The 23,044-nt window shown below is 52.9% G+C and overlaps 1 protein-coding gene across 1 annotated transcript; it reads left to right on the top strand.

Moving 5' to 3' along the window:
- The first annotated feature begins 7,876 nt into the window (after window positions 1-7,876).
- On the top strand, window positions 7,877-21,303 carry ITM2C (integral membrane protein 2C). Its single transcript, XM_081261154.1, has 6 exons — window positions 7,877-8,109; window positions 16,100-16,237; window positions 18,085-18,273; window positions 19,130-19,240; window positions 19,671-19,821; window positions 20,182-21,303. The coding sequence occupies exons 1-6, from the start codon at window positions 7,966-7,968 to the stop codon at window positions 20,271-20,273; spliced, it is 825 nt and encodes a 274-aa protein (XP_081117280.1). The 5' UTR covers window positions 7,877-7,965; the 3' UTR covers window positions 20,274-21,303.
- Window positions 21,304-23,044: the final 1,741 nt, after the last annotated feature.

Genomic DNA, 23,044 nt, shown 5'->3' on the forward strand with positions numbered 1-23,044 from the left:
ACCCCCAGCTGTAAAAACTGAAAATGTCGCCGACCATTGCTGAAGCTCCTGTTTGGGGGAGGTCAAAACTGCCCCCAGCTGGGGTTCATGCACAGGAGCGCGCGCACACACACACACACACACACACACACTCATAAACATGTACATGTGGAGGGAGAATAATGGAGCATTAGTAGTGGTCATCATGGGTTTTCACAATAGATGTGATTCTTTCCTTTCTGCTTCTCTATGCGTTTCAAGTTGAATAGCAATTACTTCTTAAGCATTGTGTTTTTTTTCCACAAAGCCATTTCTCCCCAAATAGATTTTCGAAAGCGATGTATGTCCGTTTTCCCCTGAGACCCCCTACCCAGCGGTACTTCACTGTTCTTCTGATGTGCTATTGAATTTCTGGGTCTCTACCCATAGCTAAAGTGATGTTTTTCTCTTTTATTTGTCAGATTTTTGTGTGAGAATATGCAATCTATGCCTAAAATTAATTGATGCATCAATAGAATTAGCTGTTCCTTTCATATGAAAGAACCACTCAGTTAAATGGTTCAGAACTTTTTTTTTTTTTTTGACACAATTGCCTGAGAACTTTTTTTCAATAGTTTCCTTGATTATAGACCATTATGATTTCTACTCCTCAAATCCATTTTGGCCATTTGTACTGTTCTGTAAAACCATCCAATTTAGAATATTTGTATTTCTTAGACAGGATTGTGTGAAAAAAAAGATTTTACAATTTGTACTCTCCACTGCACTTATATTGCCTTTCTCATTCTGCTAGTATTTTCTTCCTTTTTTTTTTATAAATTATGTTTTCCAGAGATCTGTCTCTTGTCAAAAGAATTACCTCTTTAATATAGTTGTCAGTTTTCCACTTTCACCTGTGTTAATCCAATTTTCATTACTATAATGAAATACCTGAGGTGAGCTCACTTTATAAGTAGAAGAGGTTTATTTTGTTTATTTAGTTTTATGTAGTGCTGGGGATTGAACCCAGGGCCTCACACATGCTAGGCAAGTGCTCTACCACTGAGCTACAACCCCAGCCCCTTAGAAGAGGTTTATTTGACTCACAGGTTTGGAGGTTCAAGGAGCTGGTGCTGACATTGGCTCAGCTCTGGTGAGGGCTTACTTGGCGGTATGCCATCATGGTGGGAGTACATGTACCAAGAGAGATCTTGGGCAAAAGGGAAGCCCCAGGGGCTGGATGGGGCCAGACTGGGGCCCTGTTGGTAATAGCCCCGAAGTGGAAGCCACCCAAATATCCCCCCGAAAGCAGGACTGATAAGGAATCATGGTATATGAGGAGTACTATGCAACCAGGACTTTGAACCCACTGCCAATACGCACCCCGGGCCGCTCACAATCATAGTGTTCAGGATGCCAATCAGAAAAGAGCATGCACCATGAGATTCATGTGTACGGTTTTGAAAAATTAAGCAAAGGTCTTCATTATCCAGGAAATGAGCATAGTGGTGACTCTTGGATCAGAAGTGGCGACAGGAAGAGGAACAAGAGATCATCAGTGGACCTTGGTACTTGGTGACATCAACCCCAGGACCCTTGAGTCGTCGTTCATTCTGAGACCCGCAGCATTATAAGATTTCATCTTTGAGTGAGCACCACAGCATGCACCAGACGAAGATGAGGACAGCATCACTGGGCAGTGCGAGTTGGTTTACCATCGACTAAAACATCGTTAACGTGGCACACGACTCTAGGAAGGGCATCCATGAAAAATCCACCGCTCAATTACACTCATGGTGAAATGGTGAACCTTCTAAGATCAGAAACGGGGGACGGGTGTCCACACTCACCGCTGGTCGACATCCTGAAGAATGAAATAAGTTACGAAGATGAGGAAGAGCTGTCTCTGTTCTCAGGTGACGTGACCAAGTGTGTATAGAACCAAGGGAGTCTAATAGAATAAAAATGACGAGTCCATGGATTATTCGGATTTCAGAATACAAGAAGGAGCTATGATTTGGAAATGGTTTGTCCCCGAGAGTCACACACTGAAAGCTTAATCCGTGTGTTCAGGTGGTTTGAGGTACTGAGTTCCATCCCCAGTACCACAAGAAAGAAAGAAAGAAAGAAAGAAAGAAAGAAAGAAAGAAAGAAAGAAAGAAAGAAAGAAAGAAAGAAAGAAAAGAGATGGAGCCTAGTAGAAGCTGATGAGCTCATCAGAGCACCGCCCTGGGAAGGGGTCAGTGCTGGTTGTGTGGAGTAGATTAGTTCGTGTACAGAGAGTGAAAGCCAGTTAGCAGAGTAGGCCTGCCCCTCGGCCCTCTTGTCTCCACCAGGGGATCTCTCTCCTATGCATTCCTGCCATTGCAATGCCATCCACAATGAGGGCCTCACCAGAGCTGAGCAGGCACCAGCACTATGCTCTTGAATATCCAGAATTATGAGCTAACTAAACCTCTTCTCTTTATATAGTACCCAGCCTTAAGTATTATGTTATGGCCACATGAAAAGGACTAATACGCCAGTCAATCTTCCCAAAATCTGTGTATGTCTATGAATTATCAGTAAAGACTTGGAAAATGAAATAAATATACAAATACCATCAAAAACATAAAACAGGCACAAATTTAACAAAAGACATAGAATATGTAACGACAAATCCCATCATTATGTACCATAATGCACGTGTTGAAAATGTGGGATAAAAAAGATGTTCAAAACCTCTACTGAAAATTACAAAACATTCGTGAGAGGAATTAATAATCTAATCAAATAGAAAAATATACCACATTCATGGATTTGAACATCAGTCTTGTCTTTTTCCCTCAAATTGATGTACAGATTTAACACAAGTCCAATTTATACCCAATAGGCTCTTTTGTAGAGACTGGCAAGTCAATTCTAAAAGTTATTTGGATATACTAAGGATCTAGAAAAACTAAAGCAATCTTGAAAAAGAAGGAAAAAGCCACAGGATTCGCACTATCTGATGTTAATAATTACTAGAAATATTACAGTTGAAAGAAAAAGAAAAAGAAATCTTACAGTAATCAATACAGTGTGGAAATGGTATGGGATAGAGAAAATAGATCAATATAACAGAACAAAGAATCCAGAAATAAACCCGCATTTAAATTATCAACTGACTTTTGACCAAAATGCCAAAGCATTCAGTGAGAAGTTTCCAAAACGGTGCTAGAAGACATAAAGTAAAGAATAAACTCAACCACTCAGCCTCTGGAGCCGCTGGGATTACAGGTGTGCACCACTCAGCCAGGCAGTGGTTTATGCCTGTAATCCCAGCGGCTCCAGAGGCTGAGGCAGGAGGATCATGAGTTCAAAGCCAGACTCAGCAAAACATGAGGCGTTAAGCAACTCAGTGAGACCCTGTCCCTAAATAAAATACAAAACAGGGCTGGGATGTGACTCAGTGGTTGAGTGCCCCGTACCAATTACAAATGGTTCCAAGGGGCTGGTGGGTGTCTCAGTGGTAGAGCTCTTGCTAGCAGGTGCAAGACCTTGTGTTTGATCCCCAGAAACGACGACAAAAGCGGACCATTGGCCTGTTTATAGAACCTAGAACTATAATTCTCCTGGAAGGAAAGATAATGATAATGTCTTCTCCAATTTGCAGGTGGGCAAAGATTGTTTTCAGATAAGGCACTAAAAAACAATAATCACAAATTAAAAATTTAAAAATGTGTACACCAAAACTTGATCAAAATTATAAACCTCTAAAAAAAAAGACAAAATTAAGAAAATGCAAAGGCCAGTCAGTCTGGGAGAAAATAGTCACCATCCAAGGACTTACATGTAGGATATGCAATGGTTTCCTACAAGTGAAAAATTAAAAGATAAGGTAAATTTCCAAATGACCTAAAGGCTTGAACAGACATTTCACCAAAGAAGACACACAAATGGCCAACACCACTTAAAAAGATGCTTGGCACCATTGGTATCTAAGACGTGCAAACTAAAACTACAACAAAACAACTTATTTTATCAACTAGATCTACCAAAACCAAAACGACTGACAACACCAAATGTCGTGAGGTTGTGGAGCCAACAGAACTCTCATCCATTGCTGGTGGGAGTACGAAGTGGTGCAGTCACTTTAGAGAACTGTTTGATCAGGAATTCCATTCCTAGGCAGCAGTGCACCATATTGGAAGTCATGTGGGTGGTCTGCCCAGATCAGGCAGGATTTCTGTACAGAATTTAAAAACAATGATAGAACCAGCTAAAAACTAATTCACTTTACATCATGCACCTTCGATTCTATGCCTATCTTCTGGGATGAACCATTTCCATTTCATTCTCTGATGCTATTACCCAAGAGGAAAAAAAAATATGTTAACCAAAATACATGTACAGGAATGTTCACAGCTGTTTTATTCTTTATAGCCAAGGACCGAAAGCAACCCAAATGTCCACAAGTAGGAGAATAGATAGACAAACTGTAATATATTAACAAAATACATTACTTAAGAAAAAAAATGCAAAGTCTTGTAAATGAATCTCATAAACATTCCGTTGAGGGAAAGAAGCTAGACACAAAAGAGTACATATTAGCTTTATTTATGTCAAGTTCAAGAACAGACAAAACTTGATCCACAGCAGTGGAAATCAGAACAGTGGTTGCCAATAAAAGAAAGAACTATAGATTTACTGAAAAAGGTTGGAAGGAACTTTCAGGGATTATGGGAATGTTCTATATCTTGATTGGTATGTTGGATACATAGATGTATATCTTTATCAAGATTATATTAAATTTTACCTAATTTTTAAAAATCACCTCAGTGAAAATGAAGGGACACTGGAGACGGGGGTGGGGGGGGGTGGAGGCAAAGCTCCCGGGCACTTTCCCCTGCTGCCATTGAATTGCTTAGCAGTAATGCGGGCTCCAAAGAGAAGGGAGAAAGATGGCCCTAAAGAAATTCCATTCCTAGCCAGTGTTGGGGCAAAACAGTCATCCTTGCATTGTTATAATGAAATACCTGAGATAATTCATTTATTGAGAAAAAAAGGTTTATTTTGAACGACAGTTTTGGAGGTTCCAGTCCATGATCCACTGGCCCCACTGCTTTGGTCCTGTGCTGAGGTGGCACCTCATGGTGGGAGTACACAGTGGAGCAGAACAGCTCACCTTAGGGACACAAAAAGGAGAGAAAGAGAGGAGGGCTGGGTGGCCACAATCCCTTTTAATGGCATGCTCCTAGTGACCTAAGGACCGGCACTAGGCCTTGCCACGTTCTACCACCTCCCAACAGCATCACCCTGGGACCAAGCCTTTGACACATGCACCCTTCCGAGATGGTCATTCATACCATGGTAAACATGGTGGTGTCTTTTTCTGCAACAGAACTTAGCAACCCTTGAGCAGGCCTGGCACCAGAGGTGGGCAGCCAAAGCTCTGCCCATTGGGTGAGATGAAAGGGCCGTGCTGGTGAGAAGGCAGCTCTCAAGCTGAGCTGAGGGCTCTGAGCTCAAGTTCACTCTTCCTGCCCAGTTGACCTTCTCCCTTCCCTGTCCCCTAGCCACACTCTGTTGGTATCTGTTCCCACCCAGATCTGCCTTCCATGGAGCTTCAGCTGTGCCACACCCGGCTCACCATGACCCTGTCCCACAAAGCTCAGTCTATCATGAGAAGCCTCAAGCTGCCCCCTGGAGCCCTGGGAGATTGACTAGTTACGCTGCATTCCATCAGATCTAAAATACTGTCACTTCAAAGACACAACATTACTTTAGGGACATTAAAGAAGAACAAACACTGCCAATTATAATTGTAAAAGATATAATAATTTCCGTTAAAATATGAAGAAAAGGGTAGCTTAGAATCCATGACATATGAATTCTTAAGCATCTAGCAGAAAGCATCAGTTCTGTGATCTGAACACCCTAGTGGTCCCCGAGTCCCACTCAGGAGGTCTGCAAGGTCACAACTATTTTTGCAACCATACTAAGATGTCATTTGCCCTTTCCATTCTCCTTCTCTTATTAGGCTTCATGTGGGATGCTCTGCAGGTCAATGGAATATGTATATTCTCATGTTGTAAAATTTTGGAATTTTAATTTCTTATGTAAATGTTGACCAACATAACCCACATAAGCAAAAGCTCTTTGGGGTAATGAGACCAAAACGTTTAGAAATCACTGCACTTGGACTATGCCCAGCCCTTGGCTGGCAGGGGCCCATGGTCAGGGTAAGGAAGGGTATGAGGAAAAGCACGTGGTGCTGAGGGTGCTCAGGCAAAGGGACTTAGCCCCAGCCAGTCAGTGAAGGCCTTCCAGAAGAAGGGGAGCATATACCTGCCAGTTTCAGGCCACAGAGGACCGAGTCAGATGGCCCTGACTTGCCTCCCAGAGATCTACCTTGTACTTGCTCAGCAACCCTAAGTTTTAGTCACTTTAGTTTCTGTCACAGGAGGTTCGCAGGTAAGTCAGAGAGGCTGTGGTGAAAATAACTTAAGACATGTGAGAGAATTCAGCAGACAGGAGGTTTAACATGATCAGATCCTTGGTTGCTGGGTTGCTGGCATTTCTGTTTTCTGCCACAGAGTTTAACACAACGTTGGACACACCAGGGTACTTGGAGGCATGAATGTTGAGGCTTGCTACTGACATGCCAAGCAAGGCCTGGGAGGTTGGCTGCTCAAAACAAGAAAGTGGACATTGGAGTTTGAGTTGCTGGTTAATGAGTCGCACCACCTTGCCCTAAGGCTCTGGTCCAAATCAAATTCCTCCTCATCTCTTCCAACACATCTTCTTCTGCCTCCCCCATTCATTTCTCTCACAGTTCCCTAAGTTGGTGGCTTTAGCATCAGTTAGATAGAGTTCTTGCTTGACCTGTCCGTCCTCAAGGCTGCTGGGTCCATCCCAGATCTGAATCAGGACGTCCAAGTCTGGGATGTGGGCAACAAGGGTTCCAGGCAGCCACCCAGGACCTGACAGGTGGAGGGGAGCTAGCAGAGGAGGTGGACTGTCCTCACAATCTGGGAGACACCCCTGCCTTCAAGAAACAACACTGTCCCTGGCCCAGCCTGGAACAAGGAAAGAAAGGTCCAGGGCTCTGGGTGCCAAGAGACGCCCCTGCAGCAGGAGTCCTGGCTCCTCCCAATGCCAATGATGCTTTGTAGGGGCAGAATCTTGACGGGAACCCAAGCCTTGGACACCCGCTCCGCTCCCCTGCCCTGGGGATCTCCCCACTACACTCACCGCCATCCTCCCTGATGGAGAGAAAAGGGCGGGACGGGGCCGCTCCGTGACACGCCAAAGCTAACGCGGGGAGCCCAAACGCAGGGGGATCCTTCACTTCTCTACCCCCCTACTCCCCGACTCCCCGCGGCTTCAGCGTGCACCCCAGGGGCGCCCAGGAAGGCTTTGCGGGAATGAAGGATTCAGAAGGAAGCATGATGGAAAGTGGAGGTGGCGATGTATTCAGAGCCCAGAACAGAAGCAGGCAGCTTTGTGCCTGGCCTTGAGGTCCCCTTCCCCGCCGAGCACAGTCTGAGAGGGGGCCGTGAGAGCAGGTACGACGGGGCTCGGCGTCTCCAGGGGAGGAAACCAAGTGGGAGGGGAGCTGAGGCACTGAGGGAGAAGCCGCTTTGCCAGGCGTCACCGTGGTAACAAAGACTGGCGCTGCCGGGGGGGGGGGGGGGGGGGGCTGCAGATCGGGGGAGAGGGTGGGAAGGGACAAGGCTTCGAGGGGACTGAGTCCGCGAGTGACGGCCTAATGATTGCAGGCGAGAGCGCGAGGGAGCGTGGTGCGCAGAGAGTCCCAGATTTTCACTGGCCCCCGGGCTGCCCGGGGCTGGCGGGGGACGCAGGCGCGACGCGGCCCTCGGGCGGGGGGCGGGGGGCGGGGGCGGGCAGGGCTGGGGGTGGGGTTAGAGACACCGACGCGAACGGGATCCAAACTTCCGGTGCCTGCAGCGCACCGAGCGGCGGTTGCACAGACAGAGGCTGCACAGGCGGAGGCTGCAGGCGGACGCGCGGGCCGGCGCAGCCATGGTGAAGATCAGCTTCCAGCCCGCCGTGGCCGGCATCAAGGGCGACAAGGCCGATAAGGCTTCGGCATCGGTGTCGGCGTCGGCCCCGGCCCCGGCGCCGGCGCCGGCTCCGGCCGCTGAGATCCTGCTGACACCGGCTAGGGTGAGAGGGGCCGGGGCTCCGGCGAGGGCGTGGGAATCCGGACGCGTCCTGCTGGCCCCCGAGACTGCTCGAGGCGCGTCGGGACTCGGGAGCTGCGAGCCGAGCGGGAATGGGGTCTCCATCCCAAATTGGGCAAGGGGCTTGGGTCTTGCACTAAAGTGACAGCAGAAAGCAGAAGCGGTGGACCTTAAGTGAGGAAGCGCTCAAGGTCTCTTCCAAAGTGGAGGGGACCCTTGGGCCTTACTCCAAAATAGGGGAAGGGGTCTGGTCCTTGAAAGTTCGGGGAATGTTGGTGGGGGCTTGGCGTCTGTTTCCAATCAAAGGGGAGCGGCCGCGAATCAAGTCCCCAGGTGGGGGATGGGAGGAGGGCTGGACCTAGTTTCCCCCAAGTAGGGTGGTGGGACCCGATTGGTTGGGAAATCGGTGGAGGGGGAGAGTCTGGTGCCAACGCCGGAGGAGGGGCCATTGATTTCGTCCCAAAATGAGGGCCTGCTGGGGATGGAGAATGTGCTGCTGGTCCGCACTGGAACTGGCTGACCAGAAGGTGATGAAATGGAAATAAACCAGAGCCGACCCCGCCGCGCCTCCGAGGATACCGAGTCCGAGCGCAGCGTCCTCGTTCCACCCCATCCTTGGGGTCCGGGTCTCGCTGTCCCCTCTCCGCCCTCCTGCTGGGCTGCTCCCAACCCCGCCACGGCGGGAGGGCTCCCCCACTGCCCCAGTGCCCTCGGCATCCCCGGGTCTCCGGCCGGCTTTGTGGGGGCGGGCCTCGGTGCGTCCCGCCTTCCCGCTGGCCTAGGGGGAAGAAGGCATTTCCGCCGTGGAAAACGGTCTGAGCTTCGTGGAGTGTGTCCGGGGAAGGGCCCAGAGGGCAGGACGTGTGGCGGGAAGGGAGGGGAAGCTGGCCCAGTCTGGCTTCATTGTGACCCTGCAAAGGTATCTTCGTGGCCTCTGGCATCAGCGATCTTGGGGCGCACTAAGCCCCGGCTCCGCCATCTAAGGACGAAGGTCCCAGTCTACTCCCGTCTCCTCTCCAAGTTCTCTGTGGCTCTCTTTCAGTCTCACCCTTGGTATTTGGGGGCCTGCAAAGGATGATCTTGGAGAGAAGCCTCAGAGGTGGGGTTAGCCTGAGCAGAGACCCTCAGTGAGGAATGCCAGGGGCCTGGCTGGCACCCTACTTTTGTGTGGTGGTCGCTGCAACAGCTAGAGGTCCAGAGCGACAAGAAATCAGCGACCACCCTGGCAAGGTTGGGCATCCCAACGGGAGCAGTGCCATCTTCATCCGAAGCTTAGTTGGAGAGTGGGTGTCCCACTCCATTTGAAGACAGTTGTCTGCTGTCTGCGGGTTTATATTTGCCAAGGGCTCTGCAAGCCTCCTTTTTACCACAGGGAGCCAGCCTCTCCCCCTCCTCTCAGCAGGAGGGGCAGCTTATCTGTTCCCAGCTGCTTCTCTCAGGGGCAGACCCCCAGCCAAGACCAGGAACTGGGACTCTGCTGCTAAGAGCCACTGGATTTGGGAATTCAGGAGGGAGGACCGAGCCAAGCAGTGGAAGGATATAACACCAGCTCCATCCCTATAACTCCAATTCCATGGCAAAATCCACCAAATTCTGTAGGAGTGATACATTCTCCCATGGAAGCTGGTGTTGGGCAGGATGGTAGAGTCCAGTGTGGTGAAGTTTCAAGTTTCAATTTTCCCATTAACTTCTGAAGGCAAAGTAATTTTAGTCTAGCTGGGAGCCGTGGCCACAAACGCCTGTAATCCCAGCGGCTGGGGAGGCTGAGGCAGGATTTGAGTTCAAAGCCAGCCTTAACAACTAAGCAACTCAGCAAGACCCTGTCTCTAAGTAAAATATTAAAAAGGGCTGGGGATATCGCTCAGTGATTGAGCATCCCTGGGATCAATCCTCAGTATCAGAATAATAATTTTAGTCTGTAAAATAAACTGACAATGCGCAGATTATCAGGAAAAAGCATAAAATTGTTGGCATTTAAGCAGGGAGCCAAACACAAAGGATGAGTCTCAAAGGAGAGGCCCTTGGGCTGAAGTTTATGCAGTGTCTAGGAAGACACTGCATAGCTTGGGGTGTCACAGGCTATGGAAGGGTGAGATGAAGAAAGGTCACTACAAACAAAGGTGGTCGGACATGGGTGAGGCCTCCCAGCTAACAGCCCTCCAAAAGCCACCTGTGGTCATCTCTGGGTCTGGGGTAAGATGCCTAGATAACTTAGTCCTGTGAAAAGCTCTTTCCAAGGCGGGGCAGGGGCACTTCAAGATGCATCCACTATGTATTTGACTTACTTTCTCTAGAGATGCAAATCTGTCCCCACAAAAGGACAGTTTTTAAGAGCTAGTCCCATTTCTGCACTCCTGCTGAAGAGCTGTCTCAGCAATTTGCAAAAGAAGTCTATTTGGTGGTGGGCTGTTTTGACCTCCCTTGCCAGCATGGCCTGAGCAGTAATGGACATCCAGCTTCTGGCTTTTATTGGGCTCTGAAGCTGACAGCCTCTTGCCCTCTCTCAGCATGAAATGGAAATATCAACAATCTCCTGCTTGCTGTTAGTGATGGCCTGCAGCCTGCTGAGTGGCCTCCCCTCCCTCTAATTGGCAATCTGGAGCTTGGGAGGCCAGGGCAGTCAGAAGAAGGAATGGAAACCCAGCACCTTTAGGACAGAAACTGGGTATTAGGGAACTTGCCTGCTTGCTGAGGCCCTGAGCCGGTACAAGGGGCTTTGGTTGTTGCATGTTGGCTCTGGCCTTTCTGCTGGACCTGGAGCCTTGGAAGGATTCACTGCTGCAGGCTTCTTCTTGCCCCACCTAGCTACAGGGCACATTCCCCCCTTGCCCCGTGCCTGGCAGAGCCCGGCCTCCCCCACCCCAGCAATGAGAGCGGGCAGGAGGCCCATTTAGCAGCTGTCGCTTAAGACAGAATATCAGCCTTTTTGGGGTTCTGAGACCCCAGCAGTCTTGGAGGCCCCCAGGGCTGCTTTTTCAAGACAGGACATTTGGATTTGACAGCTAATATTAGAAGGTCTCTTCCGACTGGTTGTGACCACCCGTCCCCCAGCCCTCTGTGGTGTCTGAACTGTTCTCAAAACCAAGGTTTCCACGGCCCTGGCAGTCCCTGAGAGGGCCACTCTCAACAGATGAGCAGCCCAGGGTTTTGGGGCGGTAGGCAACCTGTGTCCTAAAGGGAGGGGGACGCAGCACTCTCTCAGGAGAGACTGCCCCTGTCTCTGAACAAACACTGAAACCGGAGGATCTGTCTCCAGACCTATGGGGGAAGGAAGTCCCTCGGTGGGCTGGGGAAGGGGCGGGGTGGGGCCAGCTGGGCCTCCAGCTGCTAGCCTCTCCACGTGGTGTTTAGACTGAGATAATGAGGAACCTGTGCCGTGCATGGGCCGCTAGTGGGGAGCCAGCCTCACCCTTGGCTGGACAGAGGGGAGTACCCCACCCCAGTCCCACCGCACACCCGCCACTGCCGCCTGCTAGTGGGCCTGCCCCCTCAGCGGCTTCTCTCCCCACACTCCTCGTGTGGGTGTGGACATGCACAGGCTCCAGGCTGGGGGCTGCTGAGGGGACGTGTTAAACACAGTCATCTCAGCCTGTTAATTTTCTCCTTGACATTTGCCTTTGATTAATGGCCCCTGTGTGCCCCATCCCCCAGCCCGCATACCTGCGGATCAGATTTCACTTTCTGTGAGCATCAGGGCCTCTGGCCCTTGGCAAGCAGAGCAGTGGGGGAGGGTCCCCTGCCAGCTTGGAATCCTACCCTAGGCCCCCATGCCCGCTGGCTGGGAGGACTGGGCCAAAAGGACCTTCAAGAAAGGGCTGCCCAGCCCCACATCCTTTTCCACGGCAGAATGAGGACTTCAGGGACAATGTCCCTTCCTAGCCTGCCCAGGGGGCTTTGGCATTTGGGCAGGCACCACTGCCCTGGCGTTTCTGCTGCCCTCCCCGGGTCCCTCTTTTCTGTTTCCTTTGCCAGTCTTTGCATGGTTCAAGACTGTCCTCACACTGCCACCGAGGGTTTCTCCTAGTGACAAAGGTGTTTGTGATAACATCGCTGTAGCCCAGCTCTGCAGCCGTTCACCCCCACCCCCAGCCCTTCCAGCCTGGAGCTTTGCTTAGCTTGCACCCTTCCTCAGCTCTTGTTCTCGGCCACCTTCACTGTCAGGGGTGGAGTGGGAGAGAGCGTTCCTGCACCCAGCCAAGCCCTGCCCCAGGCACTTCCCACAGGGTCCTCAGACTGGAGAGTAGAACAGGGGTGGGATTCCACTCTCCGGGAATCCTTGAACCCTGTCAGCGCGTGGCATGTACTCAGGGCTCTGTGTGCTCAGGGGGACAGTGGACATTCACCTCTCCTGCCACCCACGGCTAGCTGTCTCATCTGCCATTGGCACCCTTACCTCTGGCCTGGAGCCTGCAGCCTGGGAAGGGAAAGATGCTAAGGATGGGAAGGGTGGGGGAAGAGAGTGCGAGTAGAGCCGGACCCAGCCACTGACCCGTGCAGACAGGCTGTCCTTTCCAGCCTCCCCAAGTAGGCTGCGAATAGTTTAATCTGCTCAGGGCTAATTTGGACACTGTGGAGGAGGAACAGCTGCAGAGCTCTCCCCACCAGCCACGGGGTCTGCGTTGCTGCTTCATTTGGTAGTTCCCTGTCCTCTTCGCCTCTGGCTTGCCTGAACAGCACTGTTGTGATCCATGAAGCCTCAGGCTGTGGCCCAAGCTCCTCACAAGTCCCTGGATGTCTGGCTCACATGCTGGGAGAGCGTGTTGCCTTGGAAACAGTAGGGATGTTCTCCTGCTTTCTAAATGGAAGCCCCCGTGCCTCGCTGTCAGTTACTGCTCCGCGTGGGGAGCAGCATTTCTCTGGGCCACTGGCATGACAGGTGGAGGAGCTGAGGGGTTCCCAGGAAGGCTGGACGCTGGCCAGACCACTGCTGCCACACCATCCTCAGACAGGGTCTGATAACCCAAAGGTCATGGCCTCCAGTGAGGGCCTAGGGAGACTGGGAGGGTTCCAGGGCTTTGGAATTTGAGCCTTGACCTTGATTGTGTAGTTTGGGATCCAGCGGGCAGGGGCAGTGCTGAGCCTTTTGTTCCCCAGCAGGGATGTCCTGAGCTCTGTGGTCCCCACTTCACTTCCAACAACAGGGCTCAGTCCTGAGGCTTCTGAGGGTTGGGCTCTGAGGGCGGGAGGGTGTCAGGTGGGTCAAGGGGTGGCTGAGACCCAGGTGGTGCTTGAAGGTGTCCCTTGCAGGGACCAAAAGAGCCATTTATTCATGTAAGGGAATTTCATGTTTTCTCTTTTTCCCTCTGAAGCGTTTGATCGTTTCTAGCCTATGAGATGAACGGCCAGTAGACAGAGTAACAGGAAAAACAAACAAAATTTATTATAGGCATGGGAGGCATAGACTCAAACACAGGGCCAGAAGCCCAAAGAGTACTATGAGCTATCGACGCGAAATTGAGTCCTGAGGCCGGCCGCTGGGGAAGTAGCCAGGGAAGTTACGGAAGGGTCTGAGTCACCAGCTGGAAATAGGCCAAAGAAATGTGTCTGGGGTGGGGTGTTTTGATTTCCCTTACTGCCCCTGGCTAGGAGAGGGGTAACTTAGAGGGGTTCACCCGCAGCATCCAGGTAAGGTACGGGATCCCCATAATCAGTGAGGGTCCTGGCTGGACCTTGCCAGCCGGGACCTGTTCAGCAGGGGCCACTCAAGTTGGCCTCCTACATGGAGATGTCCCGGGTAGAGCAGGTCCCCAGGCTCTTGCTTGAAGCCCATTGAGGGTCTCCCCTTTTCTTTTTTCTTTTTTTCAGTTTTCCCAAGCTAACTTCTCTAGTTTTCCAGAAAGAAAGAACAAAAGCCCAGGCACTGTGCAGCCTCTGCTGCTATCTGCAGCGAAGCCCTGAAAAGGAAACACTCGGCAGAGATCTGCTATTTTTATCTGGTGCTCTGCTCCACCAAGGGCTCTCAGGTTCTTTGTCTCTTAATCCCAGTAAAACCCCTGTCCGGAAGCCTATCCACACTTTACCTGATGACCCGGGGAGAGTAGGGCTGCTCTGCCCTGTGACGGGGCCCCTGGGCCCACACAAAGCTGGGCCCCCTTATGCCACATGAACCCCTAAAACAACTAGGGCCTTGGAATGCAGGATTCACATCAGGTACAGGTGGCCTGGCCTGGCCCTGGGTCAGCCACCTTTCCTTGACCAGTGGTAACCACTGGAAAAGCAGAATGGCTGCCACTTCCCCTGGCTGCTTGTTTGCAGGACCTCGTGGCTTGTTCCTGTGAGATGCTGGTGGACCTAGGCTACTGGTGTTGACCAGGAGAGCCTGTTGGAAAGTCCACCTCACAGCTGTCCCAGGCTAGCTCTCTGCAGTGCAGAACTAGGTGTGGGGTGCAGAATGGGCTGGGGTCCCATCCCATAGCATGGAAACTGGGGGCCAACTGGCCTGCTGATGGATAGTCTGGTATGGGGAGTCTTCCAGGCGATTTCTGTTCTTTTCCTGGGGCCTGGGGCAGGGAGAGTACTCTGCAGGGAAGGATGAGGCCCTCTGTGGGGCTCATCCCAGCTCCCTGAAGCCCAAGCCCCTCAACCCACCTGTACCCCACTAGTCCAGAACCTCTGTGAGGTGCTGAGATGAGGACCCATCTTGAGTAACTTAGACACAAACCACGTCCCCACCTCCCAAACCCTCCCCCAGAGTAACAGGAGAAAGGACATGCACACATTCCCAGAGTCTGGCAAGAAAGGACCTGAGAGGTGGGTCTCACCTGCTCATTGTGCAGGTGGTCTAGGCAAGCAGCCAGAATAAGGGGATCTAGGCTCCTGGACTTGAGCCCTCCTGGTCCACCATTCTGCCTCAGCTTCTTGAGGTTTGAGGGTATCTATGGGGACTAGCCTCTGACCTCACCCTCAGCCATACCTGGACACAGAAGGAAAGGTTGAGTGGTAGATGCTGGAATCAGGCCCAGGGTTTTGCAGCATTTCCAAGGGTGACTGAGGGCCAACCTGGGTGAGGGCACAGGGACCAGGGCAATGGGAGACAAACAGAAAGATGACCAGTGACCCTGGTCACTCTCCGTCCAGTGCCCCATACAATGCAGTGTGGAGTTTCACACTCACCCCACCCCAGACTCCTGAGGCCTGGAATTGGGTCCCGCTGGTGTCTTGGCAGCCCTGCACCTCTGATCCTGAGCCCAGATCTGGCTCACAGAGCGAGAGTTATTTCCTGGAGCCTCCTGTGCTGGCCTTCCTGACAGCCACGTGTCCCTCCTGGTGGGAGTTCCCCTTACTTCTAGATGCTTCCAAACTTCACCCTGTAGACTGCACTACTCACAGCCTTCCCCTGCTGAGCCCTAGAGGAGGGCTGGGCGTAGTGGATTGCAGGCCCAGGGCTGCCTGGCCAAGGACTAGCTCCATGCCCAGACACTCCGCCTCCTGGAGCCCCTGTCCCAACAGGCAGTGAACACGTCTGTAGAGCCCAGCAGCCTCCATCCCGTCTCCCACCTCCCCTCCCTCCTCCCAGTCTGTCCTGTGCACTCCAACTTTAGGACTGGTCTCGCCACTCCTCGGCGCAGTGCCCTTCCCAGCTCCCCACTGCCCAGGGCAGCATCTCCCAGGCTGCCAGAAGCAACCGATTCCTACTGACTCCCTGGTCTAGTCCTGTCACTAAGCCCACGTGGGCACGTCCCCCATTTTGTGATTGAAAGACTAGACGGGTCAAGCTGGTGTAATGAGAGGGCTAAGAGCACAGGTAGCTCAAAATGTGTCTGCTTGTCCCCCAGCCGATCATTTCAGGTGGCTTCCAGGTGGGTCTCCATCTCCCTCTGCTGCGACACCCTGGCCAGGCTCTGTCCTTCACTTGACATGTGCTGCCCTGTGCCTTCCTCCGAGGCACTCTCGGCCCAGCCAGAGGGGTCATGGCACTCGGGGAAAGCGGGTATCCTCTGCAGTGCCTGGCTGACCCCCACTGTTGTCCACAGGAGGAGCGACCCCCCTACCACCACTCCAAGAAGGGGGGCTCGTTGGGCGTGTGCTACCTGTCCATGGGCACAGTCGTGCTGCTCATGGGCCTCGTCTTCGCCTCTGTCTACATCTACAGATACTTCTTCCTTGCTCAGGTGAGGGGCAGCAGGCCGGGGCTTGTCCTGGGAGAAGGGCGGCCTGGGGGCAGGAGTGGAGGGAGGGTCGCAGCAGGCCTGGGAGTAGTGGACGGATGGTCAGGTGGGAGCCAGTGCCCAGGCAGGCCCAGGCCAGCCCCCAACTCGGCCTCTTTCCCTGGGGAACCAAGCTCTGATCCAGGTGGAGCACTGGGGTCCCTTCTCCTTGGCACCCTGAGGCATTGTTACCAGAAACTTAAGCAACAGTTGGAACTGTGATCTCCGATGGCAGCCCTTGAGGCTCCTTCAGGGCCTCTCCAAGGTGGTGCTGGAAGGGTGATTCCTTCCAGGCCCTGCGTGCACATGGGGGTTATGGGTCAGGAGAGGTGGAGGTGGGCACAGATTCACTGCGGCCTCCTTGAAGGAAAGGAGGGCGACTCAGAGGAGCTCGCTTTGCCTACAGCCTCGCCCCCGAGTGTGGTTTCACCCCCTGGGGATCTGAGCTCCAGGCTTAGCTACCCAGTCTGGGGAGGGAGGGGGGGAGGTCACCACAACTGAAGATAAGTTAAATTAAAAATAGAATAACAGGGTAGACACAGCTGCACCTAATGGGGAGTCTCAAGGTGACCCAAGCCTGGGGCTTGCCAGTCATTTGTCCCCTCCCACCCCTAAGTGTGTAACTTTGTTGTCACCCAGTTTTCCACCGTGAGCATTACTGAAGGGTTTGTGTTCCCTGGTCCCCCACCCCGCCCCCAGGCCTCAACTCCCACGGTCCGCACACCTTCCAGGCCTGTGCTTGAAGGTGCGGCTTCCCATGCCTGTCGGTGGCCTGGATGTCCGGCCTTCCCATCATCCACCTGTCCTGCTGCCCACTTGAGGCAGGTACCCCTCTCCTTGCAGGGCCTCTCTGGTCCCCTTCTTGTTGTGGCCCAAACCCAGGACCTGCTCGGGCTCCACCTGTCCCCACGCAGGCCCTTCTGGGGTTCCTCACCCCACTCAGGTTCCCAGGCCATGCCAACGTCTCAGAGCAGCCCCTGGGATAGCATGTGAGGCATCCAGCCCGGGCCTGGCAGCCACCGTGGGGCCCAGCCCTGTCACCTCGCCCCCCTGGGCTGCTGGTGATTCAGCCTCCTTAGAGCACTGATTGGCAAGGGATTCTGACAGTTATGGGTCGGGCAGTCCCTTGGAGATCCCCAAGCCCTGGAGAAGTCAGGGGCACCGGTCACCCGTCGCTCCACTGACACCACTCACACTGCCTCACTTCCCTTGTTCATGACGCCATTGGTCCTGCCCACCTGGGGGGCAGCCGGCATGGTGTTTAAGGCTCCTCAGGGACCAGGACCTGTGCTGGGACTTGTCTGAGTTGGGCATGGTGGAGAATCTCCCTGTGCTGGCTCGAAGCTCCTGACTGCCCTCCTAATGTCACCAAGGTGGCTCCCGAGCCTGTCCAGCTCTCCTGTCTCCCCTGCAGACCCTCCTGCCCCACCCCAGCTTTTCTCTGGTGTCTCCTCTGTGAAGGGTGTGGGGCTGGTGGGTGCTCTTTCTTCTGGTCCATTTCACAGAATCATGGCCTTTGAGATCAGAGGGGACCTTAGGGATTAGCACACTTTGCAGATGGGGATCTTGGAGCGGTCTTCCTCCTAGGACCTCACGCCCCTGCTCAGTCCCTCCTCCATTTGTGAAGCTATGAAGTGCCTTCTCCAGGCTGCAGCCTGACTCCACTCTCTGTTTCCCCGGCTGCGAAATGACCTCGCAGGCCCCACCCATCCTGCTTCCCCAGGCCTTTGGGACATGAGGTGCACAGGTAAGCGGCCGTGACCGTGTCCGGAGCGCTGTGTGACGGTCTGTCTCTCCCCCGCCCTGCTCAGCTGGCCCGAGACAACTTCTTCCACTGTGGCGTGCTCTACGAGGACTCGCTGTCCTCCCAGGTCCGGACTCGGATGGAGCTGGAGGAGGATGTGAAAATCTACCTCGAAGAGAACTACGAGCGCATCAATGTTCCCGTGCCCCAGTTTGGTGGTGGGGACCCTGCAGACATCATCCACGACTTCCAGCGGGTAAGGCCAGCTTGTGGTCAGCCAGCAACTGGCCAGGAACCAGGACTGGGGTGGTGGGAGGGCATCCTGGGCACCTGGAGCAAGGAGCGGGAGCCAAAGAGAGAATCCTTGGGGCGTTTGTAAACTGTAGTGGATGTCTACATTTGAACACCAGACTTTTAAAGACGTTGCTTTCATTGTATAGGTAATGCCATTATCCCTGAGTGTGGATTAGCAGTGGGAGATTTTTTATAGATGCTGCTTGTCACGGCCAGTCCAGGGTCTTTGTGTCTGCCCACATTTGGTCAAGGGGGAGGGCATCCCATTGCCAAAACACTGAGTGTATTTCTGCAGAGGTGTGTGAGGTGTGCATTTGACCCGCATCAAGCTGTGGCACATTGCCAGCACTGTGGGAGCCCCTGATGCCCTTCCCAGCCAGTCCCCTCCCCCTTGAAGTAACCTTCCTGTCTGCGACTGTTTGGGAGCCAGTGAAGCACAGGCCCAGCCCTCTTGCCCAGGTGCTTGCTTCCCAAAGCCTTGCAGGGGTTTCAGCACCAACCCTGCTGTGTCCTGGTGGCCTGCAGCAGAGTCCCACAGGGAACCTGGGACAGAGCATTTCTCTGTGAGGTCCAGACTGTCCCCAAGGATGGTGTGACCACACAGGTTTGAGGAAATGCACAGTTGGGAGATAATCATGTGTCTCAAACCTTGCTCAGCTCTGCAAGCCCACGGTCAGAGTCTGTGCAGTAACCAAGGCGCTGGGCCAGCAGGCGCCCAGCTAGCAAGTGGCACAGGCTGGGAAGACCCAGGAGTCTGGGAATCTGGGAGGCACCACTCCTGAGGGATTCGGGTCAGACTGGCACCTCCTCCTGCGCAGGGTCTCACCGCCTACCACGACATCTCCCTGGACAAGTGCTACGTCATCGAGCTCAACACCACCATCGTGCTGCCCCCTCGCAACTTCTGGGAGCTCCTCATGAATGTGAAGGTGAGCAGCGTCGTGTCCCTCCTTGCCCTCCTCCCCTGGAGACCAGACCTGGGGACCCAGGAACATTGCTCTTGCACCCCAGGTTGGTCATGCCTCCATCGCCCCTTGGTCCATATCCCCAGAGTCACTTCTGTGCTTTTCCTCTCTCTCCACTCATTGAGAACTCCAAGACCTTCGCATTCAAGTTTATGAGGAGCACTTCCCCTGGGGTGGGAGACCAGACCACACACATGCCGTAGGTCTTGACAGTAGAGGCACAGACTCTGGCCTGGGGACATCAGAAAGGCCAGCAAGGGGCCTCTGGGTGAGAGCTGGGCACCTCGGGTGTGGGAGCAGGGGGCACATGTGAGCCACAATGGAGGTGGACAAGCAGAAATCATGGGAGGGAGCCCTTGGTCCTGACCCTGTGCTGTGACCTCTCCCTTTGCAGAGAGGGACCTACCTCCCGCAGACGTACATCATGCAGGAGGAGATGGTGGTGACCGAGCACGTCAGTGACAAGGAGGCCCTGGGCTCCTTCATCTACCACCTGTGCAGTGGGAAGGACACATACCGGCTGCGGCGCCGGGCTACCCGGAGGAGTGAGTGGCTGGCCCCTGTCCCTGGCCCCAAACCCCAGCTGTCCGAGAGCTCAAACAGCAGCAGGACAGCAGCTAAGGTTCACTGAGCACTTAACATGTCAGGCACTGCTGTGCACGTCACCAGTGTCATCTTAATGAGGAAACGGAGGCATGGACAGGTGAAGTGACACTCCCGAGGTCCCACAGAGAGGAAGTGGCAGGTGTGGGCAGGCTGCTCCAGCCTCTGGGTTCAGACCACTGTGCAGCTTGGTGTGAATCTGGGCGTCACTTCCTAGGCCTTCCGTGCCCCCGCCACCTTGGGTCCTGAGGTCCTTTCTGGTTAGGGACGCAGACCTCACTGGGATTTCTGTTTCCTCCCAGGGATCAACAAGCGCGGGGCCAAGAACTGTAACGCCATCCGCCACTTCGAGAACACCTTCGTGGTGGAGACCCTCATCTGCGGGGTGGTGTGAGGCCCTCCTCCTCCAGGCCCGCCCCTGCCCTCTTCTTTCTCCTTCCGGCCACTCTCTGGCCCTTCTCTCTCTCCCTTGCTTAGCTTGTTCTTTGGACACCTTTCCATAGATGTGACATGTCCACCCTTCCTTTCCAGCCCTGCCGGTCACCGGTACCAGGGCCGTGACCTCTCGAGGCCCCCGCCTCTGCTGACCTCTCAGGGGTGGGGGAGGAGGGGACACCCAAGATGGTTTCTGCGACCCACCGTCTTGAAGTTGGGTCCCCAATGGCTGGGCCAAGGGGAAGGACCTGAGGGAGGGGCCTGGCAGGGTGGGACTGGAGGTTCTGAAACACCGGCCCAGTTGGGAAAGCCCTCAAAGGCTTTTTCCCAGGGGCACAGCTTCCTCTGCTGATTCCCAGCGCTGGGGTGTAGGCTGAGGAGGGGGCATGTGCCCAGGGACGGACCCCACCAGAGCACAAGGGAAGGTGGCTGTCCTGGGGACTCCCCAGGACTCCTGTCAGTGCCTTTGCCCACCAGCAGGAGCCTGGAGCGTGGGGGTGGGACGAGTCTGTCAAGCACAACTGTTCTCTGAGTGGAACCAAAGAAGTAAGGAGCCAGGGCCCCCAGCCTGGCACCTGGGAGCACAAGCCGGGTCCCACGGCCAGGCCGGAACAGCGGGGCATAGCGCAGGGGGTCCCTTGTCCGTGAGCTGCCGGCTCTGGGAGTGGGGGGAACTCTTGCTTTCTCCAAGCCCGGCCTTGTAGAGATGAGGGGGAGGGAGAGCCACCTGGTACTTGTGCACCCTGCCCCCTGTTCCGAATCCACCCCTCTGCTGGAGGGCATGCAGTGTGTTTCCTTATCCTTCTCACTTTTGCATGTTTTTACTGACATTCTATATGCTACCGTCTCCAGCCCTGAGCCTTGGAGAGGCTTCGGCGCCTCAGTCAGACTCAGGTGCTCTGGAGATGAAACTCTTAAATGCTTTGTATATTTTCTCTATTAGATCTCTTTTCAGAAGTGTCTGTAGAAAATAAAAATCTTTTACTTCTGACTGATCTCTGCGTGATGATGGGGCGCCACGGGCTGGGAAACTCTCCGGGGCAGTCCTGTGTGGCATTGGTGGCACAGCAGGCAGGGTCAAGCTGGCAGGCCTGGCATCTGGCCCCTAAAGAGGTGGGCATGCTCCCTGGTTCAGCCAGGGAGCCCAGGATCTCCCCTCCATTGTCTCTCTTGATCCTCTGGACCGATGTTTGGGACCTGGGAGCTCGTCTTGCAGGTGAGCAGGGTGGAGGGTGAGCTGAGAGCTTCTGCATCTCGGCCAAGGTCAGGCTGCTTTTAAGTGCTGTAAACCACCCTGTTGTATTCTGCGTGGCAGGTGACATCATCATGGCATGTCCTTAAGCACAAGGACGGTGTCGTGTTCTCCACAGTGTCTGGACAATTGGTAACTGTTCTTGGTGGATCTGATCTGAGGTTTGGCGTGATAATCATGGGGTCACTTTCTCCAGAGGAGGAGCAGTGAGTGAGCTGGCCAGAGTCTTGGTTAAGTGGATCCTGGAGGTGAGACCTGCATGCTGCCCTGGGACAAGGGTGGGAGGGCACCTGCAGCCACGGTGCTGTTTACAGTCTGGCTGTCCTTCAAGGGTCATAAGAAACTCAAAGTCAGTGTAGCTGTACTCTGTACTTGGGCACAAAGGCTCTTGCAGAAATGTAGTCTGCTTACCTTAGAATGCCAACCTGATTTGTTTTTTAACTTGACACGATCAGTACTTTGGGGAGAGTAAACATGGAGAATAGCTAATTAAATCCAGAGCAAGGTCAAGAACTGCCCCTGAGATATTCACCATGGTAAACTACAAGAATTAATGAGTTTAGTGTAGCAAAGGGAGAGGTCAGCAGGACAAGGTGGGGTGGGGGCAGAAATTGACTTAAATTACAGAGGAATTTCATTCCCCATTAGAGTGGCATTTCGAGTTAGCAAGGACTCATGTGGGTTATTTTTAATGGCTAGCCATTTTGCAAAATTAACCTGGATCCTACTTCTCTGTGCAAAATAAAATCTGGATGAATCAAAGTTTTAATTATGAAGTGAAACCATAAAATTGCCTGAAGAGATGATTGAAAATAACCTTGGAGGCAAAAAGATTTTCCTAAGCATGATACCCACCAAGTTGGAATTTTATAAAGGGGAAAAGTTGAAATGTATACATAGCCAAATATACCACAAGGCCAAGAGTTTATAAGTAGCAAACTGGAAAAGGTGACTTTCAACACAGGATGTATCAAGGGCTATTTTCCATAACATGCCAAGTTTTTATTTGTATAAATCATGAAACTTGAACAACCCAGTAGATAAAAGGACAAAGAATATGAACACGCAGTTCGTGGAATGAGAAATAGAAGTGAATCAAAGCTTGCACACAAAAAGATGTTTGATTACAGTTTTAAAGAAAATGCAAATCAAAGCTAGGGACATAAAATTTTTACACCTCAAGTTAGGGTTGGCGTTTTTGTTTTTAACACTTTATATTGTGATGCATCTATTGTACACAAAATATTGTAAGTGGTTGTGATGTTGTGAAGTTATTTGTAAGTTGTGAAGCGTGGTGACTAGGTGGATCTGGAAACCCACCGGCCAGCTTATGGAGCAGTCGATCAGCTGAGCTCTGAGAGAGGAAGCAGAAGCTTCCAGTCGCTTAAGGCTGGACTCAGAAGTCCCAGATGGGCTTTGCATTACATTGAGCAAATTCGAAAAACCAGCCCAGACTGCAAAGAAGGGGAAGTGGGCCA

The sequence above is a fragment of the Spermophilus citellus genome (assembly GCF_964194105.1).
Source record: "Spermophilus citellus genome assembly, chromosome: 11".
Lineage (NCBI taxonomy): Eukaryota > Metazoa > Chordata > Mammalia > Rodentia > Sciuridae > Spermophilus > Spermophilus citellus.